The sequence below is a fragment of the Micropterus salmoides genome, unplaced genomic scaffold (assembly GCF_014851395.1).
Source record: "Micropterus salmoides isolate LMB-PRFRI ecotype aquatic unplaced genomic scaffold, ASM1485139v1 Ms_hic_scaffold_19, whole genome shotgun sequence".
Classification (NCBI taxonomy): Eukaryota; Metazoa; Chordata; class Actinopteri; order Centrarchiformes; family Centrarchidae; genus Micropterus; species Micropterus salmoides.
This window is the reverse complement of record NW_024041039.1, coordinates 20,902,238-20,928,929: the sequence shown is the minus strand read 5'-3', so window position 1 is coordinate 20,928,929 and position 26,692 is coordinate 20,902,238. Positions and strand designations below refer to the sequence as shown.

Here is a 26,692-nt window from a genome sequence, read left to right as displayed (position 1 = left end):
TGTCTTGTTAATTGATATATCTGTTAATTAACTCTTAAATTATAATAATTAAAATGTAACTACTACTCACTTCACAAGCAATTGTTGTTAATAAAACTAATGACATGTTTAAAAACTCAACAACTTAGTTCACCATGTAGTACAATACTTTCCAGGTATTAACGTGTTAGAGGCATACACAAATTTAAACACAAACTTCTTAGGCATTAATTCTAAAATAACTCAAATACTTGCAGGCAAATATATTTTGTAAACAGCTTTTGCTCATTAGCAGGGTTGATCTAAGTAGAATGTAAGCTATGTGGACTATGTAGCTCAGACTGGTAAAAGATGTGTTTGTTTCCATAATGATCTAGAAATTGCAAAACACTGACTCTGAGTCAATGACTGACTTCACCTCTCCTTGAGACGCTTGTGGCATTTGTCTGCCAGGCTGCATGTTTTCTGCATGCCATTTGCTCTCAGATTTGGCAGCATACTGTGCATGAGGTGTTGTGGGACCCCCCCCCCCCCCAGTCTTTAGGAAGCTTGTTTAGTACTCTAAACATGTAGTCTGGAGCTCGTAGGAGACGCAGCTGGTGAATCCACAGTGAGAGCAAACGACACACACATCTCATTTTTGGTGTGTGGATTTATATTGTGGCATATTGTGAATGAGGATCCCCTATCAGAAGTCAGTAACCAACCCCATATCCCTTATATATGGCTATTTTGCTGCCAACACAACATATCATACACAGAAGAAAAAATATGTTAATGTGTCAGTTAAGCAAAAGTGCTAATTTGGGCCTAATTTAAAATTCAGTGTGCTGTCGGCAGGGTGACAGGATTTTACTAGCATGCTTTGAGCAGAGGATAAGTGAGGAGGGGAAAGAGCAAGTGCTTTAGAAGGCGAGAGGGAGTGAGAGAGCATATGTGCAGGAGGGTGGGAGGATTGGTGAGGGAGAGAGAGGGAGAGAGGGAGAGGACATGCGGATGGGTGCTGTGAAATCCGTTAACAGGGGAGCTCTGTGCATTTGTTAGACGTCTTGGCTGCTTGCCCAACTTGGCTCATTGTAGTCGAGGCATGATCGTCGACTCTAGAAAGCCCTCTCTGCCGCCTCGCGCCTGGACCCAGCCCAGCTCTCACTGCTGACATGGAAAGACCCGTGAGTCCCTTCTCTCTCCTCCCCTTCTCTCTTCCCAGCTCTGTCACTCTGGTATTAGGTTCCCCCTCTTCTTGTTCAGCTCTGTCGCAGATTTAGCTGTGGCTACATGCGTTTCAGTTGGGTCTCTGGCTCCTGTTGTAGCTCCTGTAGGAGGCAGGAACGCTGTGTGGGGAGAACGCTTTGGCAGCTTTCTCTCTGCAGGGCCCCCTCCTCCCCTTTGCCTGCTTGTTCGGGCATGGGTGCTGTCCGCTGGCAGACCCACAACGGCTTGGTGTGTATTGTAGTTGTGTGTGTGTGTATGTGTGCATGTTAGCCTTGCTGCTGCACAATCACAGAACTGGCCAGCAGAACCCAGAGGGGTACCATCCACGCACAGAGTCTCCCCACTTTGGTTTGTGGAAGCCGGCGTTCACTTCAGTCTCCGCCATTGGCCTCGCTGAGATTCAGAGCCGGCAGCGTGTCTCTCCCTTGCGACTATTCTTGGTGGTATGTCCTCATGGTCTGTTGTGTTTGGATACCCTGACAACTAGAAGCCGTGAGGTAGCCACTTTCCAGCTTGCTGTCTCTCTGAGTGAGTCTAAACTTTTCTGAAGCTCACTGTGTCTTTGCAGGTTAGGCACAACTGCCTTCAGGATGTGTAGCTTTTGTTGTTTTACGAAAGGTCTGTGCTGTCATCGTACATTTAAATAACGTCTGATCGCTCTTATAAAAAGACTGACTAGAGCGTGGTTGTTGAACTCAAACTGTTCAACAGTTTATCAGTGGCAGCAATTCTTTGCAGGCGTAACAGCGGCGGCGATGGAAAAAGCACAAAAGATGTGATGGTCTTTGTGCGCTCACTAGCCATGAGTCATCATTCTGTGCTAGTAATATCACATATAAGTAGCCTTGACTGTCTTGTCGTCACTGGGGCAACAGTGAAGGATGACTGAGTCACTTTGGCAGGTCTACTTCCTGTCTCTGTCAAGAAGGTTTGACCCAGCTGAATAATAGAGTGTGGAGAAAAGGATAGTGTGAAATGAATTATATTTTTTCACCGTTTTAACAAGCAGCTAGTGACAACTTTCCTAATTGACAGCGTTGTTGTCACTCCTCCTCTATAATAAGCAAACATCAGATGCAGGGATGAAACAGCCGCAAACTCATAAGTCTCATATTTGCCTTTCACATCACTTTCTCTCATGAATAAACTTACATTTTGCTGTTTCTTCATGCTTAAACTACGAGCTGCGCGCAAGTGAGCAGTTTGCTTAAGAATAGTTTCTTTTTCCTTTTCGTATCATCTCATTAACTGGGGCATTTGTCTTTGCAACATTATGCTGCATTAATTAGGCAGGAGCTGCCTTGTGATCCATCGTGCTGGCATTTCATCCACTGTGGTACCAATTTAGGGGAATAGTTCAACATATTGGCAAATATGCTTATTCTTTTTCTTGCTGAGAGTTAGATGAGAAGGTCGACACCACTCCAATGTCTGTACGTTAAATATAAAGCTAAATTCAGCAGTCAGCTTAGCTTAGCACAAGGACTGGAAACGGGGAGACAGCAATCCTCGCTCTGTCCAAAGGTAACAAAATCTATCTAGTAGCACCTTTTAAACTCATAAATTCACTCATTTTGTTTAATCCATACAAAAATTAATTGTTGTAAAGTTGTGTGAAGCTGTGGTTTTACAGGTGCTTATGTGCCGGACTATTTTTGCTGCCTGGCAACATCACAATGAGGACAAGACTTCAGGAAGTTACGACTGTATGCTACCCTAAGCTAACTTGTTGCTAGCTGTAACTTCATGTATACCTTCAGACCAAGTGGCAACCATCCGGTGCTTCGTTACCTCAGTAAAACACTTTGTCACTGAGTGTAATGAGCTACGTCCGCCTCTTTTACAGTCTATGGTACGGACATGAGCTTCATATCAATCTTCTCAACTCCTGCCAAGGAAGTGAATAAGTGTACTCCTAAAGTGCAGTGGTTTTATTGCAGCTTCCTCTTGGCATCTCTGACATGTCATGCACCTAACCTGAACCTCTATTGATCTTCTTCTTTAAAGAAGTTGGCATACTCTCTTAAGCATTGTGCTGCAGAGAATGGAGTTTTTTTATTTTGCTCTACAGCCAACTAAAGGAACCACACTTTCCCCACTCACACATCACCTAAGAAAGACTACACAGACCAGATAGGAGAGGGAACATTAAGTTCCAGCAGGTTAAAGGAAATGAGATATCTATGTTGGAGATGGTTGATGCAATATTATCCTAATTTTACCTGTTGTGAATATGTGTGGACATTTCTTAACCTCTGCAGCTCTCTTGCACATGTTTGCAGTTGGTACAGCAAGTTAAAGAGAGATTTTCTAGAAAGGAAGTGTTAACACTCACCTAGTTACCGTTTCATGAGAGCACAATCGGTATAGGGCCTCTTGTTGTGTGAGGAGGCGCTGACCGCGTTGAGATGTTTAGGATGCTCTATGCATTTTCAATGTGTAACTGAGCTTCTTAATGAATGCCATATCTGTGGGGTGTTTGTTAGTGTTGTGTGTTACTGCAGCACACGCGGTGGTGTGAACAAACAGGGACATATTCCTTTTTTCTCCTTTTTTAAATTTCATTTTATATGTACTTTTAGGCCATGTACATTCAAAAACACAAACAAGAGACAACTATACACAGACAAACTTTGGTTAAACTTTTAGTACATTTGGAAATAATAGTCCATCAAATTTATTTTGGTACAGACCTAAATGTGTCCATTGTAACAAGGATTGAAAAACAAAAGCATGCAATATCTGGTCTTTGTAATAAATATTAATTGAATCAGTATTACACTATTTTATGTACGTTCTCATACAGCTGTTTGTGTTTGTAAACCGTGGCTTCTTTTATTAAATGAAAAAAGGTTTTGTAGAAAAACCTGTCAAAGTAAGGTAAAAAAAATTGTTCTTGGATCTGTATCCTAGACTCAGTTAACATGTTGTTTTTTTGCATGCAATACCCAGAAGTTTAAAGTAGACCAAATTTTGAAATGTGAAGGTACTGATATGTATCTTTCCAGACTCCCAGTGAAACGATGCCCAAGAAAGATCATGAGAGGGACCTGGAGCTGGACAAGAAGATCGAGGCTCTCCGCAGGAAGAATGAAATGCTCATGAAGAGGTACAAGGTATGGACAAGTGCTTGCAGGCACAGACGCTTCTGTGGAGTCCAAAATTTCACTGGTCATCATCAGGTTAAAAATGCAGGTCTGCTCTGCTCTTTCTGACTTCCTAATTAATTTGTTTTCATTGAGTTGCATTTAGGAGGTGGAGGAGGACAGGAAAAGGGCAGAAGAGGAAGGAATGGCGCTACAAAGCCGCAAGGGCAAAGCTGAGGATCTTACCATCACAATCAGCAAGTCTACCAGTGTGAGTTTTTCCATATAAGATGACAGACTTAAGAAGTGTCATAATACAAACTGTAAGAATATTTTATAACATGTTCTTGTCTTTGGTCAGCAGGATAACCGCGTGGTGGTGACAAAGCCATTAAGCAGTAGTTCACCAGCTGGGAAAGGACAGCAGGAACCCGGCCCTGACCGGGGGCAAGAAAGTCCTCTGCAGGGTGCTGGCCGAGGCCACAGGAAGCAGCTAATGGTCACCATGGCTGGCAAAAAGGTAAATACACTGCAGTGCCAATCAAAATGATTTAGGAGACCCCAAAACCTCTGTAGTTTTACAGTAATAAATGAAAGAATAACACAGAAGCAATTCCTTGTTGCTGTGGCTCTGGAGGTAGAGCGGGTTGCATTTCGAAGTGTCCTTGGGCAAGATACTGAACCCCGAATTGCCCCTTGTGGCTATTCCACCAGTGTGTGAATGGTGAATATGATGTAGTGTAAAAGCGTTTTGAGTGGTCAAAAAGACTAGAAAGGCACTATACAAATATGGAGCATTTACATTTATTCACATTAATAAATACACCTAGCTAGAAGCAATGTAATAAGGACTCAATTAATAGGTGTAATGTTGAAAGCATGATAGTTTTTAAAGAAGACAGGAGCACTCAAGAATGATGGATATGCAGCGTAGACATTATTTCACAAGCTGATGCATATACAAAAGTGTGCATTCTTGAGTTGAAAGCATTCCATCACTGTACAGCTAGAATTGGTCAGACAGCAGACACAATTTGAGGATATGGAATTGAAAATATTATGATTATAACATAAACTATTAACAAGACCTGTATAAACTTAAGCATAATAGTTGAGGCTTTGATGTTACTCTGAGAAAGTGTTCAGCAACAGCAGATCTTTTACAGTTGAGATTGCTGTATGTGTATCTGCATCTCAGCAAGTGCTTTACTTATTTTGTGATTTAAGATTTCTATACTACACACATATTATATCTGTCTACCTGAGAACCATTACTTAGTCAGTGCTACCATTTTCTAATGAATCTATGTACTCATTGTGTAGTTAACAAAATATGGCTAAATATGGCTTATTCAACCAACATGTGAGAGTAGTCAATGAGACTAACACCTTGAATCCCTTTTACACCCTATGCAATTTAGATTCAGAAAAAAATATCCAACTGGACCCACATGCTGCTACTTGCATGAAGTTATTAAAGCAAACTGAAGATGAGTGGTGGGAGCAGCTCTAAATAAAAAAGAAATAAATTATCACCCCTCAAAACTTGCGCCATGGGAGTGCCACAAGGCTCGATTCTAGGACCACTGCTTTGCTGTATAAACACATCTTCCATCTGTTTGCAATAATGTTGAAATCATGATGTATGCAGATGACTCCTATATACCCATGGGAACACTAATTATGTTGCCACAAAATGATCAAAGGGAATGTTGTTAAATGACTCCTGTCTCAATCGTAGGGAAGAGTGTAAGTTACCAATGTACTTAACCAATAAATACAAACTGTTCTAAGATTTTCCTGACATCTGTGTAAATTGACAAAACACATGTGCCATTCTTGAGCCAAGTCTTGACTTCAAAAAGCATATTAAAAAGGAGGAGAATTAACATACTAAAATAGAACTGTGCAAACTTCAGAAACTCCCTTACAGTTGAGGCCTCAAACACTTACTTAAATGCAATTCTTTCACACTTTTGTACTGTGTGACAAGTTATTATATAAAGGAGCTTTTAAAATTCATGATTAAACACATCAATATCACCACTGTCATATACTCAATACATCTAATATGTTACATTTTTATGGGTTTGTTCCAGGGTTATAAATTGTAATTGTAATTCAGTTTTTGTTATCTTTGCCTGACTGTAAGGGAGCCGGGAGGGACAGTTGAATGAGATTCAACTTTTTTTTGCTTGGGAAGGGAGAGGGAGGGGTTTTATTTTGTGTGGTGTGTTACAACAAGATGTAAGTTTGGACTTATATTCCCGGTTATTCCATATTAAGTTTATGTAGTTAGGCGAACCCAGGATTTTTCTGGTTGACTGGCGTGTGATGGGCTGACCGATAGACACTAGCATGGCTGAAAATGTAGTCACAAAGCAGCTGTTTGAAAGCTTAGGTTTGTGCTAGCGATATCAAAATCCTCTGTCCAGGAATGGTCTGTATACAGATGAGACAGCCAGAATAAATGTTTAGATTTGTGAATGTGAATTTCTTTAATATTTTGCATAACAACTAAGTAATTTGTACCCTCAAAATAATCATCAGTCTTGTGCACAATTTGGACATGATGAGGACTGGCGCTCTTACATTACAAGGCACATTGCTACAGTTATGATACTCTAATATGACTAACTGTCTCTCCAGGGTAAGAGGTTGGTGAGTGAGAGGCCAGAGAAGAGGCCGGGCCCTGCCGATGTCAAGAACTCTACAGAAGACTGTCAGGCAAGGCATGGGGAGTCAGCGGGGAGGGGGAAGCAGCCACATCACATGACCAGGAGAGACGCAGTGGCACAGGTCTGAATCAGACACACTGACCACTCCAGTGATCATATGCTTAAAACCCGGCATGCATCATCTGGTCTGCTTCCACTCTCTCTCACACCCCTCTTTTGTTCATTCTCTTGTGCTGCAATGACGTGTTTTACATAGATGTCAGACAAGTCGGTCAGCCACTCCCCTCCAGTGATGGAGCACAATGGTTTGTGGACAGGAGGTGGACTGGGGCTGTGACTGACTGGTTTGGGATTGACGGAGGGGGACTGCTTATAGAGCTGTTTGCTGGGTAGAACCAAATCTTGAAATGGCCTGGTTGACTGTTTCTACTTTTCTTAGTGTATCCCACACAGGTCTAATTGTTATTTATTTTATTTCCTCCCTCTGAGGATCTTTTGTTATATTTTTAGCTAAAGAAAAATCACTCAACCTCTGGGTGTAGATGCCTTTAGGTGCGTGGGCCCAAGTCCCTCGGAGCCATAAAAGATGGATAAATGCTTTAAAGTCTCTTGACCCAACAAAAGACCTTGTTTTGAGTAGTATGAGACAACAATAGCCTTACTATATACTGTAGGTCTCAGATACCATGTTTAACACAGATAGGCAGAGATGCATGTGCACATGGTAGTACCTCCGGCTGAAATGCCACACTGTTACCGACCTCAGGACCTCCGGGTATGCAAAAACTCTACAACAGCTGCTCTGCCTCAGTCTGAAACCTCACACACACACATACACACACACACACACACACACACACACATATCCGTGCACTCACAGACATACACAAGCTGCTCAATCAATAAGCTGATGCACAGCACAGACAACTGATCCTCACCACTGTAAACACCGACACCAGTGGAGGCTCTTTCTAAATATGTATACCGGTATATATTTCTGCCTCTGATTGGCTAAGAGACTGAGTACTGCTCACTGGCCCGTCTGAGCTAATGTGCACTAAATCTATGGATTGAACACGCTGTTCTCTTGACTTTATTTCTTGCCCGCTTGGTCTATCCCCCTTTATTTATCATGTGGACTGAATCAGCACTTGAACAGTAGCCAGCGCTCCAGCGCTCCAGCGCTCCAGTGCACCAGCCATCCGTGAATCCCAGAGACCTGTTTTCCATGTGGCTGCTGTTTACATAACCAGTATCATTTAACCTGGTTTATTGAGAGCGGCAGGGGAAATGCTGCGAAAGGGCATTGATGGAAGGAGAAATTATCATGGATCTATCTGGCAAGCATTAGAAAAACACTATGGATAAGAGCCGCAATAAACTGCACATTGCTATGGTTTTGCCCTGCCTCTGAAATATTTTTTGTGTGAGTGTTGGACACCCTGGAAATAAATAATGACTCTGTGAGAGGGGTGTGGTTATTTGGCAGTGTCCCAGGCAGATTGTAATGACTAGAAGTACCCCTTGACTAGACTGTCGGTTTACACTCATGACAGAAAGAGACAGGAGAAAGGAAATGTAGAGGGAGAGAGTGAGGAAAAAACAGCGGTAGAGAAGGGGAGACACTCCGGCAGCCCACCATCTGTTTCTAGCCTCCATTTCTCCTCCCTGGAACCTTAAGTGGTCTGCTCTCCTCTGGCATGATTGTTTCCCCATTCCCACCATCCTGAAAGGGCCGATTTGATCTAATTAACATTCGACTGCCTTCTCATTCTGAAAAGGCTCATTATGCAGCCAAAGCGATGGGCCTGGCGAGTTGCCAGGAAAGGGTCAGGGAGGGAGAGGAAGAAGGAGTGAGAGGAGAAAGAAGAAAAGACACAAGATAGTCAGGGGTCTTTTGTTTTTGTGCAAAAGCCAGACTGCATTTGAGTGTGGGTAGTAGCGTGTGCGTGAGTGTGTATGTGGGCGTCATTGTCTGTAGGTGCACTAGACCCCTCGGTTCAGCTATGTTCTCTCCCCTCTCGGCTGTTCATGCAAGTGAGGCTGTTAATGGAAACATGACTCACCCGCTGTGCTCACCGGAGAGCATCTTTTTAGTCAGAAATGCTCTAAAACCAAAATTCACACAATTCTTTGCTTGCAATAAGATGAGTTTCATTTTCCAAACCACTGAAGTTCAACCACCTGATAATTGCACTCTGCTATGATGACCTCATTGGATAGCGGACATTTAAAACTGAACCACCATTGCCAATGCACACTGTAGCACCATTAGTCCACTTGAGGGCAGTGTAGGCCTCTCAAGCTTAATGTGTGTGTCTGCGCTTTTGCTTGATTTGCTTTTTATGGCACCATTAATGTGACTCTTTACAACCATGCTTAATTGGCTGGCAAGATGCTGTTGTGCCACCCTTATTGTTGTTCTCATCTTACTTCTTTCCCTTGTCTCTCTGTGACAGGCTGAGGATAAACAAGGGCAGAGGCACACTGAGGAGCATCACAGGCTTTCAGAGCCCTGCCAGGTACCACAATACCTCTGTTACCAAGGCTGACACTCACTCACGTACATAAACACACATAATATATTAATGTGCATATTGCCAATATCTCTATGTACCCTCATAAGCCAAAGGGTTGTATCTCCATCTCACAATGATCACATGATTCACTGAAATTAAAACAAATGTGAAATACACAAAAATAGGCACACAAAAACACAGCAAAATGCGAAATGCACACACATGCAGACAGGCACAACACGTTGTCATGCACACTCTCCTTTTCTAGTGCTTGTCCCCATCTGCCTTCCGCTGGCTCACGTGTTATCGTGGCTGGAGTAGCTCAGAGCTGTCTCTCAGATCAGGCGCATGATTAACAGGCTAGCAGGGAAGACGGGCTTCAAAGGCCCGCCGAATACGCCACATGACAAGTGATGCTGCTCATGCCTCTCCGTACCTTGCCTCCTTCGCAGTCTGACCTGAGTGCTCAATACCACGCTGAGTACGTTTATTTTGTGTTGTGTAAGGTCAAACCCCTTGGCTTTGTTAGCTGTGGGGGATGAGAAGGAGCAGTTCAACAGTCTAGATTAAGAGCATGATCATTTACCAATCTTTAATCTATCTAAACATGCATGCACAGTCTGAGTCCTGCTCTCTCTCAACACTGGCAAGACTCACTGCGTAATGCCCACCCCACCTGCCTTGGCCCCTGACAACCTCTCCGTGAGGCAAGAGATTGGAAAGTGCTAATTAGAGGGGTGGCTGGGGCGGCTGGGGCAGCCGCAGAACACGGCCTGTTTTACCATGCAATAAGAGCCCTCCCTCGTGGCCCCTGACATCCTCCGGGGGCCAGAGGAGAGGGAGGGAAGAGGAGATGGAAAAAAGAGGGATGAGCACAGATGCCATGTTCTCTAATAACTGTACACAGGAAGGTAACATGTTTACTTGAATGTGATTGGTCCACATCATGGTTTCTTACTGGCACTGTGGTGTTTGTCTCTCCGTCTGACATCATATGTAGAATAGAATGTCGATTTTTATCCCTTTTACGCTCACACACAATCAATTTAATTTTTCTCCTTCCTGCTGTTTTAAAAAAAACAAGCACAGACGAGCACGTTCTCTCAGAGATTTTTGTGATTTCCCTCCAGGGCTTTGTAACCAGAGCACATAGCCTCTGTCCCCTTTGATGTGTTAAAAAGCCTGCATTAGGTCTCCCCTTACGATTAGCAAGCAATACTTTCTGCTCTCATCACAGTAATCCATAAGCAGGTTAAGAGGGGAATGCAGGAAGGGGACGTCCGTAATTGCATTTATTGTACATTGCACTTTTCCTGGAATATTGTCTCAAATAATTTGATTGAGTAGACAAACAAGAAGCTGTTTGTAATCAAATGGGAGCTGACTAGAGTTAATTGACACCCAGAGGCCATCATTAGTAATTTACAGTGAGGACGCGATTGACATTTACAGTAGAGTGCATAAAAGTACCAGAACTATCCTTCTTTGTTCCCTCTCTTTTGATGCTGCTGATCTGTATATTGCCCTGTTGCTGTTTAATTATTTGTTTAGAGATGAGAAGCTGTTCTTGTTTATGACCACCCATGCTTAATGTGAGGCGATTGTTGAGCTTGTTCCCATCGATGCTCTGATTAGTGTGCAAAGTGATGCTTCAGATGTATTATAATGTGACACAGTGGTGCAGGATTTTCATTTCTTTTCAATGCCATTGCTTCATTACTGATAAGTGGGCAGTACCATGCTGCTTGTTTTTATGCATTAAAAGACACTGAACTGTTTTGTGTCTGCTATGGAGCCTGACAGCCTGCAGGCCAGCACAGACCTCACAATCCCCACATCAAAAGAGGAGCAGGGGGAGTATCTGCGGTGGAAGAAGGAGCGCGAGCAGATCGACAGGGAGAGAGTGGCACGCCACAAAAACGCCAAGGGCCAGTGGAGACGGGCGTGGGACATGGACAAAACTGAGAACATGTAAGACATAACACTCGCCAGGAACTTCATCTGCTGATGTCTTTCTAATAGCTGTTCCTCAAAACTTTCTTTATCCAGGAAATGTTGACTGAACATAATTTCCAGTCAGGCACAGTTTCACATTCACACTTATCTGGCCTTTGGCCACTGAGCAGTAGGGGATGAAAATGATTTTCTCTGTATGTTGAAGCAGGATAAAGACTAGAAACTGCTAGCATGGCTCTGTCCAAAGGTAAAAAATATGCCTACCAGCGCCTCTAAAGCTCACTAATTAACATGTTATATCTTGTTTGTTTAATCTGTACCCAAACAGAAATGTGAAAATGATTAGGGGGAGGTTTACATACTGGATCTCACATTATTTCTCTGCCACCAGCTTAGAAACTTTTTTTTTTTTACCCTTTGGACAGTGCCAGGCTAGCTGTTTCACCCCGGTTCCAGTCTTTGTGCTAAGCTAAAATAGGGGTCTTCTGGCTGTAGGTTCATATTTAACAGACATGAGCGTGGTATCAATCTTCTCATCAAACTCTCTGCAAGATCATGAATAAGCATAATTCCCAATTGTTTTAATGTTGGCTGCTAAGTTACTAGCTTCTTTAGCTAATCCCCTGCCTAGCTAACAGCTATTTTGATCAACAAAATTTAGCTTCTCTCCTTCTCCTCTCCTCTCTCGCTTTTTTGACTTCTGGAGTGAGTGAAAAGCTCCATTCACTTTTAGTACAGATGTACATAACAAACAAACTAACCTTGAAGGATAGTTTGTTTCTTTCTCCTACCACATGATCACAAGACTAAATCTCAGGATGGCAAGGGATGTTGTTAAATTAACTTTTTGTGTATTCTCACATTTCTCAGTTTGATCACAGCTTCTGCTAACTTTAAAATGCGCCTATGGGCAGGATGTTGAACACAATTTATGAGCTTGCAATCCCATTGCTTTTTGAAAACACAAAATAGGAACCCAAAGTGAACGGAGGAAAAAAGAACAAACACATCCCATTCATTTGAAGTATTTGTTAGATTTCAAACAAACCAGGTTAAAGTACAAAGCGTGACCGAGTTGCAAAGTAACTTAATGTGCTGTTTAAAGAAGCATCCAAATGTAAAGAGACAAGGGAGGAGCGGCTATTTTTAGCCTGGGATAAGGGATGGAATGCCTTGCCTTTTTTGGCGAGACTTTAACAAGGCTCTCGAGTAAGAATAGAAGAGGAAGTGTGTTTTTGATTCAACAATTTAGATAGACTTGTGGAAGCAAAACCTCTCACTGATTCTGCAAATTCTCAAATTATAGGGCCATAAATGTACAATGATGATCCTCGAATGAGGAAGAGACTGTTGATGGGGGTGGAGATGTGTTGTTATGTTACCTGAACAGAAAGTGCTGAATTATTTTGAGTCATGACCACTGCTTACATTTTGGTTTGTGTTTCTGTCTAAACTCAACCCCTCCGCTTTTAGGTTTTCAGACAAATCCCTCCCTGATAGAGATTGGGGGTCTTCCAGCAGAGGTGAGACATTCACAGTGACCTTTCACATCCAAATATGATGATAACATGATGTGTTTCATTGTCATCTTAGACTGTTTTTTTTTTTTTATTCAAGGTGGACGAAATGCTAGAAGAGGACAATCCAGAGCTGGGTCTGACCCAAGAGGTATCCCACACTTTAATGTTATTTATTTATCAGTTTAGTGTCTTAAAATCACCATAAAGCGTACATAAAAGCCGAGAAAACCTTTATGAATTTATGTTAATTATTTAAGAGAAACAGCATTTTGTGTCTTGCTGCTTTTGCATTTTTCATGTTGAAACAGAATATTAGTGTAGGACATAATTCATGTAAGGTTCAGTAAACTGGTTAAACTGGTGGGATATCAACTAGAAAGAGACAATGTTAATGTTGGAGGTGGTAGAGTGGTGGCAGAAAATCATTGTTTTTTTCTTAAGAAATTTTAGCCCACTCAACAAGGACAAAAACAAAGAGAAGTGGCTTTTTATGTAAAATGTCATTTAATTGTGACATAAACTTTCAGTATCCTTCTGTCCTAGGTCATGAGAAGAGAGGCAAAGACAAGGGAAATAAAAACGTGCAAGTGATGAGCAGTAAAGCAAAAGGCATAGATCGTCTGACTGGGAGAGCCAGGAGGTCAGTAACGGCTAAACATCATCTGCATTAGTGCCATGCACATAGCAGTCTGATGTTAAAGTTGATTCAACCACCCAGATGTCTCCCACCACGGTCTCAATTAAGGGCTACTAGAAAACACACTATGACTAATAAAAAAATGTAAAACGAATGTGGGAAGGCATGTTGTTTTCCTGCACTGTGCCCTATTGTACAAACTCCTCTGGATGTCATGAGACTTGATTTAGAAGTTGTGACGGCTGACCAAATAACCCAGAGGGCCTCATTCATGTCTCACTACATTCATTTTTTCTCCTCCAGCTTTCCTCTGTTGTGAAACAAGCTGCTGTGCTGGGTGGTGAGGAGGCTTTCAGGGTGTGTTGTTTGTTGCACAAGCATTGCTCATAAATTGCAAAAAGCCACGAGACCACAGACCTAGATTATAGCCTTTCAGCTGGAAAGTGAAATGTGCTGCATGATTTTCTCTCTATGTTTGTGATTGAAGTGGCTAAGGGTCAGGGGGGAGTGCAAAACAGTTTTCAGGTGTGTCCGCCTGATAAGATTCTTCATTCATCTTGTCACCTTTCTCACCCCTACTTTTTAAATGATTGATACCACTCTCATAACTGTACGGTATACAAGAAGCCGTTAGCTTAGCTTAGCTTAGCATGAAGACTGGCAACAGTTAGCCTGACTCAGTTCAAAGGTAACAAAATCCACCTGCCAGCAACTGTAAAGCTCACTAGTTAACTTATTATATCTTGTTTATTTAATCCGTATAGAAACCCAAGTTAAAAATCACAAAATATGTTTTTTGTAGTTTGTTATGTGCGGGATATTTTTTGGGCAGGCACAGACACTTTATTCCTTGCTGTTTTATGTTTTACGGATTAAACAAACAAGATATCCCATGTTAAATAGTGAGCTTTAGAGGTTCTGATAGGTGGATTATGTTGTTACCACAGGATAGAGCCAGGCTAGCTGTTTCCCCCTGTTACCTGTCCTTATGCTAAGCTAACTAGCTGCTGGCTGTAGCTTCACATTTACTGTACAGATATGAGAGTTTACTGTAAATTGCATATTGTAATGGACTGAGAGAATTACATCCCACTATTTCTACATTGTTTTTAGATGGCAGGCAAATGAAGAAGGAGAGAACCTACAGGTGAGAGATCAAACCTGTGTGGGTGTGAATGGGAATCGTTTGATAAATGTTACTAAAGAAGCAATAACACCTGGTTTGTTCTCATCTCACCCTCCAGACTTCTGACACATTAGAGGAATTCTTGGAGGAACTCGACGCCCTCACAGATGCTGAGGTAGAAGATCAGAAGGATCAGGAGTCCAAAATTGAGCTGTCGCCCAGCCCCAATTCACTGAGTACGTCTGAGGAAGTGAGTGGATCCATGGCTCCTGAGTCAGCTACTCCCCTGAGAGAGCACGCCCCCACACAGGGCAAGGCAGAGGCCTCGTCCCCTCGGGGTTCGGAGAAGAAAGTGCGCTTCTCAGAGGAACTCGTCCAGGGTACAAGGCAAACCACAGGCTCTCAGGACTCTGCCTCCACAGAAGCAAGAAGTCTGAGTTCCTTAAAAGCTTCCTCACCTAAACCCCCCCCACACGAAGTGCAGGGGTCACAGCAGCCTCTTGAAAGTGCCAACCAGGATGATGGTTTTCCTCAGGATCAGGGAGGTGGTCCCTCTGCTCCTCCTGTTGCCCAGCAGCAGGCATCTGAAACTGAATGTACTAAAAAAGACAGCATCCCCCCCACCGCTCCCAGTTCCCCCTCGCCTGAAAAAGCCTGTGCCTCTCTACAGGAGAGCTCTGTCCAGCTTGTAGAGCTTGCCAAGTGCAACATCAGCAACACAAACACAGGTATGCAGTAGCTTCAATGGCCCTTGACTTTTCCTGACAGTACATCTGGATGATGTATAACTAAGCTAATGTTTCTTTCAAAGAGGAACTAATAGACTCCGGTCTGTCTGTCCTGAGCCTGGAATCAGGAGAAACGAACCCAGCACACTCCACCAGCAGTGACAAGGTCAGTGTGAGAGACAGAACAGGAAGAAGGATGGGAGAATCAATAGATGTGAAAATGGCCTGATGGAGGGAAGTGCAAATAGATGATGAGTTAAATGAGTGAAGAGAGACAGCGAGGCGGTATATCTGCTCTGAAATTTCGGTTTAAGTGTATTCATCACCTCTGAGGCCTTTTTGAGTGCAAGACAAGTAGTCTCATGAGAGAATGCCTCTTCATAGCATCCACCACTGAGATAGCTTAGTAATATATAACTGCTTGCTTAAATAATTTTTACAAAAGAGAAAAGGTGGGCCTGAGATAAATAAACTGTCTATGTGAATTATGGAAAAGAAATCCGTTGTAACTAATACTTTTGTGTATGTTTTTCTTTTTTTTCCCAGGCAAGAGAGCATGGGAAGATTGTTTGATTGACATTTCCGGGATGTAAAAATACTGTAACCAAATGACAGCAGCACAAAGCCTTGCGTCTTTGTATGTGGATGCATCATTTTGCTTCAGGTAGCTCCTTTGAGATACCACGTTTATGGTTTACACACAAAATCATGGTTTCATTTTGCTGTGGCATGTCCCAACTGTGGAAATTTTGAAATATTTAAAATTCGACGTAGGAATGGTGAATGATTTTCCTTCCTCAAATCATTTTTACATCCAAGCACTTTATGAGTATAAAGGTTTGTGCACTGACACATTGTCCAGTATGTTAGTATGCTGCTTGAGTGCAATATCGTTGAATGTTTACATTTGTATGAAAAGGTACATATCAGGAGGCTAGCTAATCAGTTAGGTAGCCCTTGAAAGTTAACTTCAGCAACAGTAAAATGATCTAGTGCCTGGTTCTGCCTTAGAGGTATTTTCAATGAATGAAATAAAGTCTGTATTATATGATGATTCAGTAGTGACAGACCTACAGTAGAGTCTGTATTTCTACACTGTGTGAGTAGATATTATTTATTTACTGCTTCCAGCATCAGCCAATGGCCTTTCATGAATCAGAAATCAATACCTGATTAAAGGGCACATTTGAGATGTATTGCCTTATTGGCCACTGACCAACACATTGTTAAGTTTATGAAATATTACTACTGGCATAAATGTTTTTATTAAGAACATGTAAAGGGGCACTTGAGTCTGACATAGTAAACCCCGTGATGTCATAGTGATGTCATCAAGGTTAACTCAATTTGGAAATCACAAACTTATAACAGAAAGCCTATGTTACAATAAAGGGTTAGGGTATAGGTATATTGTTTGTCACGCAGAGATGATCTAACAAAGAAATTATATCAAGTTGCATTATGGGAAATGTAGTATCCAGTGTTTTGGAGCTTGATCCATACTAAGGACAGGATAATGAGGCAGGATATCTCCGCATCTGCTACATAGATTTAGACTATTATTTTTTTAATCTGTCCCTCCAAAGTCCCTGAACTTTCTGAAAGTACAGAGCTATATCGGTTGAGTTCCCCTGTTAATGTTAAACTGACAGCCAGCTAAGAGCAAAATCCATATTACTGGCATCTGTAAATATGTAATTGTTTAAAAAGAATCATATTCTTACTAAAACTAAAAAAAATCTCAAATGTGCCATTTAACACATTGTTATTGTGTTGGCACTGTTTCACAGGTGAAACCCCACCATCTGGTCTTCCTCAGACACTTACTAAACTTTAAGGATTTAATATGGAATTGTAAGGTATGTCTGTAATCTTTCAAATTTAAACAATGACATCAGAGACATGAAAGGTTTATGAAGTTTTGTGAATCAGAAACTTAAATTGGGAACTAGAACATTATTAATAGTTTCCTCATGCTGTTTTGATCCACCAGAGATAAGGAGTCCCAGTTCAGTCTCCATCTTTTTTCTCTGTTGGGGCTTTTAGCCCCAGTGCGACCGGCAGATGGTGAAAATAAATAATCCATGTCCGTGAGGGGACAGTTTTTAGTCCACAGTAACACTGGGATTCAGCTGTAATTCATAGTTTTTTTTGTCATTTGTTCTCTTTTCTAATCATGAAAGACAACTAATATTTTCAGCCAGCTGTTGTGCCTTGCATATTGGCTTCTTCAAATACTGAAGGTGTACTTTTATGTAATGGATTGTATCGTAACATACAGTAGTATTAAATGTACTGTACTAACAGTGCAGCATCAGTATTAATTTTATTTATTGACTCCTCCATTTGGACGACAGAATGTTAACTAGAATTATTTTGCAAATCTAAACCTGTTTCAAAAACAATGTCTATGTGCATTAATGTAGCTGTTTTTTCCTCTGTGACATGTATTGATTTGTTATATATTGCCAGTCCATTACTTTCTTTTTGGTATGACGTGACAACTATAATAACAAGCCTTACAAGAACCCTGTCCTCAAAGAAGTTTTGGCTTTTGTCAGTGCTACAGTATAGTAAACAGTTATGTAACCTTAAGTAGAGAACATAGAGGCCATGCTTTGTGCTGCAGGGCCCCTGGTTACATAAAATACAAATCATCAGGAATCTCGTAGAAGCACACTGGGAAAACCAAGAAGCAATAACAAGGTTTGAGGCCAGTCCAACCATTAACAGAGAAAATGTGCTGTTTTTGAATAGGGTCTTTACTCTGTGTTATATGTGAAATTGGGGTGGATTGAAAAGGAAACAGTTGTTTGAAAAAGCAGGTCATACAGATTACCTCTGAAATATTACAAATTCCCTGTGAGATTCAATTTAGTGAAATGAAATTTAGGACCTGCAAACATAGAGCTTTTGTACATTTGTCCTTGTTTCGCAGTTGTTCATTTAGTAATCAGACATCTGTATTCCCATCTTAATTGTAAAATTTAGAGGTGGTGATTGTCTTGCTGCTCTTGGGTGTCCACTGCTGTCCTCCATGTTTTCACATAAACTCATAAGGAAGGATTTATTGTGAGTGCCTGTGTGTGTGTGTGTGTGTGTGTGTCAAGGTGTGTGTCAAGGTGTGATCCCAGGTTTTTACTGTTCGAAGTGCTCATGCTTATTTAAATCTGTGTGCAACATAGCTTCATTCACTGTAGAGCACTTTAGAAGGAATCATACCGAACGTCAATAAAGATTTCTTTTCTGTATTACAAACTCAAGTCATGACTGGTGTCGTTTTGTTGCACTGTCCCCCTCTCTTAGCCCGCTTCTCACTAACTGATGCACCCATGATAACATAACAAATGCGTACGAATCCTATCTCTGGAGAATTTTTAATGTCTTCAGAAAAAAACAGGGCCACTGAGTCTGAGAGAGCAGAAAGGGCAGATGTGACAGAGCGTGTTGCAACAACAGCCTCTATAGTTTGACCTCGGTCCACTGAGTCTGGCTTCATGGATTTGATTAATTTCAGATGAGCTCTCTGCAGGGCTGTTACGTTGGAAACGGCTCCCTTTCGGCCCTACATGTGGGACCTCCCATAGGTGCTACCATTTTAATTATCTCTTCCCAAGGCTATTTCCAAAGCAGCCTTCTGCCACTGAAGCTTTTGGGCTTGTGACCTGCTGTGGGAGTACAGCAGCCTCACTGTCCTTGAAAATAAACTGTAATGCTTTGTTTTCATAAGTTATTCTGTTTAACACAAGCCCGAAGGTGTTTGATTCCTGAAATAAAGTATTTTATAAAACACAGTCCATAACACTCCTGGTTCACTTCGGTGCTAAGCTAGCTAATAGTATGAAGGGTCTGACGCAATAGTACAATACAGTGGGGGTGTTGATATTATGGAAATAAGTCCTGTAGGCTGTGTTAGAGGATTGAAGTGCCATGTAGGATTATGTCAGCTGCACTCTGCAGCAGAGACAAGCTTCAGAAGCTTGCCTTTCCGAGAAAAATGCAACAACAAAAAAAGAGCTTGTTTGGTCGAAGCAGCTTTAAAGCAAGGTGAGACCCGTCACAGTAGATCACACACAATCTTGTTTTTGTGTGCTACAATAGGATTTTTGGTTTTGGTGCTGCGTTTGAAATTTGCGACTTGGAGAAACTAACAGGAGCTTTCTCTCAGATATGCTCCAATATACTACCACTAAATCCAGCTATGATGATGCCTGGGGTTAAAGTGAACTTTTGACTGCAGAATAATTTGAGAATTAGTATAAAGCAATAGTTTGGACATTTTATTTTTTAAAAACACTCCCACATAAGTGTAGTTTAGTTAGATGCAATATTGACACCATTCACAAACATGTCTGGTAGATTTGAAGCAACAGCCTGCAACTAGTTAGCTTAGCTGAGCATAATACCTTTGAACCGCTAGCTTGGCTCTGTCCAAACCAGCAAATCTTACTTATCACTACATTTAGATTACATTCTTTTGACAGATACTTCTGTCCAAAGTGACAATAAGTGCATTAAAACCTCGTAGGAGCAAGAGCTTGATTATAGCATTCAAAATTGGAAGTGTATCTCATTTAAACAAATAACAAAACACATGTTCAGTGCTGAAGTACAAGTGCTTAGAATGTTTTTTTAAGAAATGAGACATAATGAAGTGCTAGCAACCTCACAGTGACTCTGGAACTACAGGAAGTCACTGTGTCAGACAAAAAATAGTCATTAAACCAAGGAGATATATATTGTGTCTTCTTAGTGAGCATTAGAGGTGATAGTGGGCAGACTTACTGCAGTTACCTTCATACAGAGCCAGGCTGGCTGTTTCCCCATCGCCAGTCTTTGTGCTAAGCTAAGCTAATGGGCGTGTTACCTTATATTTATTAGACAGCTATATAGTGTAGTCAGTGTTCTCATCAGCGTATACTGTTTTTCATTTTCCAAAATGTTGAACCATTACAAGTTAAAATCTGAATAGCTAAAACAATGTTCTTCTTGTGTTTATGATGCCATCTATGAGCATATGCATTAGCCACATTAAGGTAACAGCAGCAGGATCACGAGGTGTTTCATTACAGGTGATGGATGTAGGTTAAGTGGAAGCGAAGTCTGCCCCGGCGCTGCGACCCTGACAGAACCTCACATAAGCAGGTTGGCAGTCCCCACTGAGTATGTGTGTGCGTCATCTCCTCGGCCCTGTCATGGTGTCAGGATGTAACAACCATGCCTCAGCAGCTGCCCTGATCCTCCACATAAACCCCCTCCTTTGAGATCCATCTTTTTTGTTAGCGTCATTTAATATCTTAATTAAAGCCTAGTTATTTTAGTCTTTTGCTGCATAAACAGTTATATTACTATTTCACTGGTGAATGTTATAGGGTAACAATTATAATTGCATCCAGCTAGTGACCTGATTTTGCAGTTGCCACTTTTAAATGGGCCAGTACTTGTGTGTCACACAATGTTTCAGTGTTGCAAACCTGCAATGATATGGGAAAATGAATGTCATATATTTTTCAAAAAGTCTTGAGGCAACGTTATTAAACTGCCTGAAACATGACAACACATTGCCTTCCTATACACATAGCTTTACTTTTGTTTTATTATCACTCCACATTAAGGGCCTTTTATTAATTGAAAAAGTTATTGTTCTCTGCCTTCATATTGTTCTTCTGTGCTGCGAGACATCATGTTAATATTTCAGAGCTTTGTGTTGGTGTCATACTCAAACAATAGTATTCTGAAAGGCTGTTAATCCCGCCAGATTTGTTGGAAAGGTCTCTTGGTTGTAGTGTTTCACCCTCAAATATGTCAAATCTGATAAGAATAGTTCACCTCCACTCAAAAATGTGTTTTGTTTGTTGTTGTTAAATCTGAGTATAAGAACAGTATTTTATTTATTTATGGTTTATTTTATTAGGGACCACTACATCTAACATAGATAAACTGAAAACAGCAATCCAATGTGTGTGTGTAGCAACTGTTGCTAATTTGCAACACCCGTACCTAGAAGTGCATACGTATATGATTTTTGCGGGCATCACTTTACACATATGTAGGCCAATCATGGTCCAATATGAAATTTACACAAGTGTGATGTGGAAACTTGAAGCCTCTAGCCCACATACACTATCAAAAGGACGAGTGAAGCTTTTTCAGTGAGGGTGAAGGAGTGCATGTAGAGTTTACTAGGCAATTGAACTTTTTTGAGGGAAATTTTTTTTTATGGCCTGGTCTGGTTGGGTTAATTTTGTGCATGCTTTTCTGTTTTGTAATTTACATTATTAGCAATATAAATCTTATTTTTGCAAATCTTGCTTTATAGTTTGTTTTACATTTTCTCACTGTGGATCTGTCTGGTGGATGATGCAATTGTTTAGCTTTTTTCTTGATAAATCCAGTATTAAACTGAGCTTTACAGCCTCAAATGCTACCATTTAAAAACTATTGTATTATTAAAAGATGCTGTGTCCTGACTTAGATGTAGCTTTCCAGAAATAACTGTCAGTACTGATGAACTTCAAATGTCAGAAACAAGAAGCCAGAAGAGGCACTGGAAACACATCTGTCAAGGCTGTCCTATTTACAGAATAGAGGTCAGTGCAGCATTGACAGGCCTGTCATTGTGCGATGCACACTCTATTCCGTTTTTCCAGTACACGTGGTTTATGTTGTGATGAAAGGCGATGTTTGTGTCTTGTGCTGTCTTCCCTGAAAAATGGACTTCCTGTTTATAGCTCACCAGACACATACCTTGGCTTCAGTTCTGAAAATCTGTCATATTAACAAACAGCGCATCTCATCACTGTTTACATCACAGTGCAACTTCACCGAGGTACTGGCTGCTCAGCCGAAATCAAGTGTTTTCATTTTCAGTGTGATGGTGAATGATGCTTGTCACCGCCAGCACAGAATCCAAACCTTTCTGGCGAAGAGTCCTTTTCAGAGAGTTAGATCAAAATAGCACCAAGCGCTATTGTGTAATGTGTTCTTCTCTGTTTTGTACGGCTCAACAACAGAGCTCTCAAATCGATACACCTCCCTCACATGCTGCTGAGAGAGCGCACGGGGTGGTTGGTCTTATTTTCACTTCATAGTTCACCAAATGTGACTGTGTGAAGTGGTTTCAGTGAGAGCTGCAGTGACTGAGCTGTGGCAGACTGGGACATGAATGCGTCTCTTTCCATGAGCAGCAGACAGTCCCCTCTGGTCACACACTGGACAGTTCACTCGGATAATTAGGGCCCCCACCAAAATTGGATTAAATGTCCATCAGGGGAGTGCTCTTTGTACTTTTAACATGTTAATTATTATTATTATTATTATTTTTCTGTTGAGCCTACCTCTTTGTTCCAATCAGAAAATGTGGGTTTTGCACATTATACTTCTGATAGCCTGAAAGGAACCATAGCTATTTAAATCCATTCAACAAAATATGAGATGTTAGGAAAAAAAACCCAACATTTATTTGAATATTATCCATTCTGGCTCTGAATAAATAACATATCATTAACATACAGGATAATGTCAGTGATTAATTCATGTTTTACATATATCTATTATAAAACCATACAAATGAATAATTTTCTAAGGATGTTTATTTGTACCTTGTGATATAGTTATACCTTAATATACTGTACCTTTAATAAAAATGATCTAATTACACTAAAAGTTCATCTAGGCCAAAAAGATTTATGCCTGCTCTATATGTACATAACCAAATACACAATACATTTACATGGTTATATGCACATACCTGAGCATAACTCAATAATGCAAGTTCTTCTACTCGGAATCCAGGTTTGATCCATGACAAGAAAATACAGCCTATATGTTAAAATGCAACAATGCAGTATTGATTTAGATCAGCCGATGTATCAGTTGTGTTTAGAGACATAGTTATGCCCTGCAAATCCAAAAGCATCTTTGGAGCCTGTTTCCTATTCATTTAACAAAATATCTAAGCCAGTGTCGTCCGCGTGTACAGGCAGGTTAGTGGCCTCAGAAGCTGTCCGAGGTAAAGTAGACACACATTGATTTAAGGCATACAGATGGCCTAAAACAAAAAAAAAAAGCATAGTTGGTGTTGAAGGGGAAACAGTGTTCATTGAAGAAGCGAGGTCTCCTCTTTTCATGGAGGTTCAGAGCGAGATGTCAGTTTATATGTGCAGTTCAGCTTCCATGAGAGGCTCTGCAAAATGTGTTTAAAGAAGAAGACCTGTGTGTTATCCGACCTGCGGCATTGAGTCTGTAAAACACTCCTTGTTGGGTCAGTTTATGTGTGTGGGGGTGGTGGTGGGGGTGTGTGTGGTGGTGGGGAAAAGGCCCGATCATTCTCCCCTCAGGCCAGCTCGGCTCGTCGCGGAGGATGGAGGAACAGTGGCAGCCTCTGCAGCCGCCTGGTCGGGGTCCCGCTCTTCCTCGTCCTCATTAAGCGCTGCGCCAGACTCCCTGGTGCTTGACGGGATGTTGTGCATCACTCCGGGTTGAGACGCCTGTGTCTTTATACCCAAAGTGCCCGATCTCTCCGCGCTTGTGTGACCGTGGGAAGGTGCGTAGAGTTCTTCCTCCTGCTGCGAGTGCGCAATTTCTGCTCCGGCCACCCTCTTGGCTCTGCCATCCCACTGAAACGCCCGACTGTGAGGGGTTGTGTCCTGCCTGGTCTGGTTGAGAGAAAGCAGCCCTGTCTGTGTAGAGTTCCACTCTGAGCCATTGTTGCCTGTGGAAATATTAGTTGAGATGTTTGCGGTGGGGGTGACCTCCTCGGGCACTCCTGGCTTCCCCGCAGAAGAGGATGAACTGGTTGGTTTCCAGATCAGGCTGTAGTAAATTGCCAGGATAATGGCTGCTAAGGACACGGACAATACATATGCAAAAACAGTGGCTAGTCTCACCCACTTCTTGTTAGTCTTAGCAGCCATCTTCGCCTTTTTGTCCCCCGTGTAAGTAGCAGGTTTGCCCCTCTCCATATTGGGCATGAAGTCCCGCTCTCTCATATTGCCCCTATTTTTTCCTCGATGCTCCACCACCCCCTCCGTCTTGAAGCCTTCTTGTTATCCACAATCCAAGAGAAGACAGGAAGAAGAGAGCTGTGGAGAAAGAGGCTGTACCACCTTGAACCGTCCGCACAACAGGAGTATTTGCAGCTAAACAGATTTCTGGTATTTCATTTGATCTCAGCAGCGCTGCGCCTAATATTCGGCAGCCCGTGCAGCATCGCGTTTCATAATGGACATCAAGAATCCACAGGCTGATTGCGCGTTTCAGCATCCGACAGCGGCGGGACAAATGTCCACCCGACACGACATTTCCACTGGAACAACTAGCTGTAGGCCCAAAGCAAATCCGCAGTATAATATTTGATTTATTAAAACGATTAAGTGAGATCATACGGTACACAACTGTCTGTCTTATCCAGCAAATGAAGTGGCTGGCTCAGCTAAAAATACAGGAGAGGGGGCGGGCGGTGGCTCTTAAAGAAGCAGCAGCTGTGCAGCAGACCGAGAAGAAACCACACAAAAAAACCCAACCCACTCATCACCTCAACATCAGGACGCGTGTGCCGCACATGGAGAGCAGGATGTTGTAGTCAGGATGAACACTTGTCCAAGTGACGCTGCAAAGTGTTTACCTTATACTGTGCGCACCCAGGCGATAAGGATGCATGTCAGATAGCCTATGTGCGATCAGCCAATAAAGTGGTAATTAATTAAATTTGACCGGGATTTGTGAATTATGTAATGCTTAACGAGTCCACGGATAAACCTGTAAGCACAACCAACGACATTGTATGAGATATGTGGTTCATTTTGGATCAGTTTTGATCTGTGGGCTGGTCCACTTACAGCTCGTTATTTCAGCACAACGGACAGCGCTCGGAATTTGTCATTGCGCATGTCCTCTGGAAGGTGAAACAGGTGAAGGTAGGGGCAACAGCGTTTCACCAGTGATGTGCCGGATTAAGAAGTGTTTAAACTCCATGTATCTGATAACTCACACAGCTATCAATAAAAGCAAAACAAACAATAATGTGTATTTTCAGAGGAGCAGAAAACTAAGTTTTGTGTTTAGGCTATAATTGTACCCTTAAAATAGTTTGGCTCACATCAGGATGATTGTATTTAATGATAAACATGATAAAAATTAAAAAAATTTCAGTTGATTTTGTTACTTTCATGCATGGGGGAGGGTTATGAGTCTACAGGGTCCACAAAGATACATGCTTATGTACAGGGTCCAAAAGGAAGATGATCTGCTGAAACGTGGGGTTTTCTACCTGTGATACCTGCATCTTAAATGAGTCAGTGGTGGTTTACCAAACGTCACTCCTCTGGTACCCGGCTGGCTGAACGTTTGCATTAGAAATTGCACGGTCTTAAGGTTTATTTGAATGATATCCAAATGACCACGACTCTTTTGTTGAAACAGCAGTCAGTGTCCTGCCTGAGTAATGACACTACATTATGACCCTGGACTGGTGGTTGTGGCATAATTTGATAAAATGATGAGCTGGTGTGGAAATGAATCGCAGATGATTTGCTATTTATGTAAAATGTACTGTATGTGGAGCTGCAAGCAGTGATTTATGTACACTAAACAAGGAAACAATCAATATAACACCTCTAACTCCTAACATCTAACATGCACTTCCTGTGCTCTTCTTCTTCTATCCCCTACAATTATATTGATTGCACTTTTTGTTAACTCTAACTTCTTTCCCTAAGTATTTACCCCATTGATGCGATATGTGCCATTAGCACTTACTGGTATTTATTGTTGCTTTTATTAATATGTATTGTCAGTTGTAGATCTCGTGCTGTATTTTATGCTCTGTTAATGATTGTATGTTGTTCCTCAAATGTAAGTCGCTTTGGATAAAAGCATCTGCCAAATGAGTAAATGTAAAAGTAAATGAGCATGCCTGATCTTAGACTGCTTCACATCCTGTTTCCACCATTTCTATTGTGTGATTGTTAGAATGTTTTACTTTGCAGCCATAAGCCAAAAGTGATATGCTCACAGCAAATGACAACTCAAAATGACGGTGTGAAAAGCAGCTGTGAAAATCACTTATTAACGCTTCAGTTCGTCCAAACTACAAGAAAAACATTTTCTCACTTACCTCGAGTGGTGTCAAGTCATTCAGAGACTTCTGAATATATGTGCCAGGATGTGAGGTTATCCATGTGTGAGATATCCACCTCCGACCCAATGCAATGGAGGTGAATGGAGTTTTGTGTCCGGTGCTCACAAAATG

At 41.6% G+C, this 26,692-nt stretch overlaps 2 protein-coding genes across 4 annotated transcripts; one reads left to right on the top strand and one right to left on the bottom strand.

Annotated features, from left to right (window-relative positions):
- Window positions 1-902: 902 nt before the first annotated feature.
- On the top strand, window positions 903-18,704 carry LOC119910869 (coiled-coil domain-containing protein 9B). 3 transcript variants are annotated; one of them, XM_038729689.1, is made up of 14 exons: window positions 903-1,148; window positions 4,200-4,307; window positions 4,444-4,548; window positions 4,642-4,797; window positions 6,927-7,076; window positions 9,415-9,477; window positions 11,270-11,445; window positions 12,904-12,953; window positions 13,048-13,098; window positions 13,494-13,590; window positions 14,701-14,734; window positions 14,832-15,441; window positions 15,525-15,607; window positions 15,988-18,704. In XM_038729689.1, the coding sequence occupies exons 1-14, from the start codon at window positions 1,137-1,139 to the stop codon at window positions 16,012-16,014; spliced, it is 1,722 nt and encodes a 573-aa protein (XP_038585617.1). In that variant the 5' UTR covers window positions 903-1,136; the 3' UTR covers window positions 16,015-18,704. The 3 variants fall into 3 exon arrangements, with proteins under 3 accessions (XP_038585617.1, XP_038585616.1, XP_038585618.1); XM_038729688.1 differs by lacking the exon at window positions 903-1,148 and adding an exon at window positions 1,228-1,634; XM_038729690.1 differs by lacking the exon at window positions 903-1,148 and adding an exon at window positions 1,584-1,719.
- A 4,167-nt stretch (window positions 18,705-22,871) lies between these two features.
- Window positions 22,872-25,125, bottom strand: LOC119910804 (putative transmembrane protein INAFM2). Its single transcript, XM_038729608.1, has one exon. It carries the CDS (start codon window positions 24,429-24,431, stop codon window positions 23,766-23,768), a length of 666 nt encoding a protein of 221 aa, XP_038585536.1. The 5' UTR covers window positions 24,432-25,125; the 3' UTR covers window positions 22,872-23,765.
- Window positions 25,126-26,692: the final 1,567 nt, after the last annotated feature.

Bases quoted from the DNA above. Each gene is read 5' to 3' on its own strand.
- LOC119910869 (XM_038729688.1), top strand. From the start codon at position 1,455: ATGTTAGCCTTGCTGCTGCACAATCACAGAACTGGCCAGCAGAACCCA. The intron at 4,308-4,443 runs GTATGGACAAGT...AGTTGCATTTAG, and splicing joins TGCTCATGAAGAGGTACAAG to GAGGTGGAGGAGGACAGGAA. The intron at 11,446-12,903 runs GTAAGACATAAC...CTCCGCTTTTAG, and splicing joins ATGGACAAAACTGAGAACAT to GTTTTCAGACAAATCCCTCC.
- LOC119910804 (XM_038729608.1), bottom strand. From the start codon at position 24,431: ATGAGAGAGCGGGACTTCATGCCCAATATGGAGAGGGGCAAACCTGCT.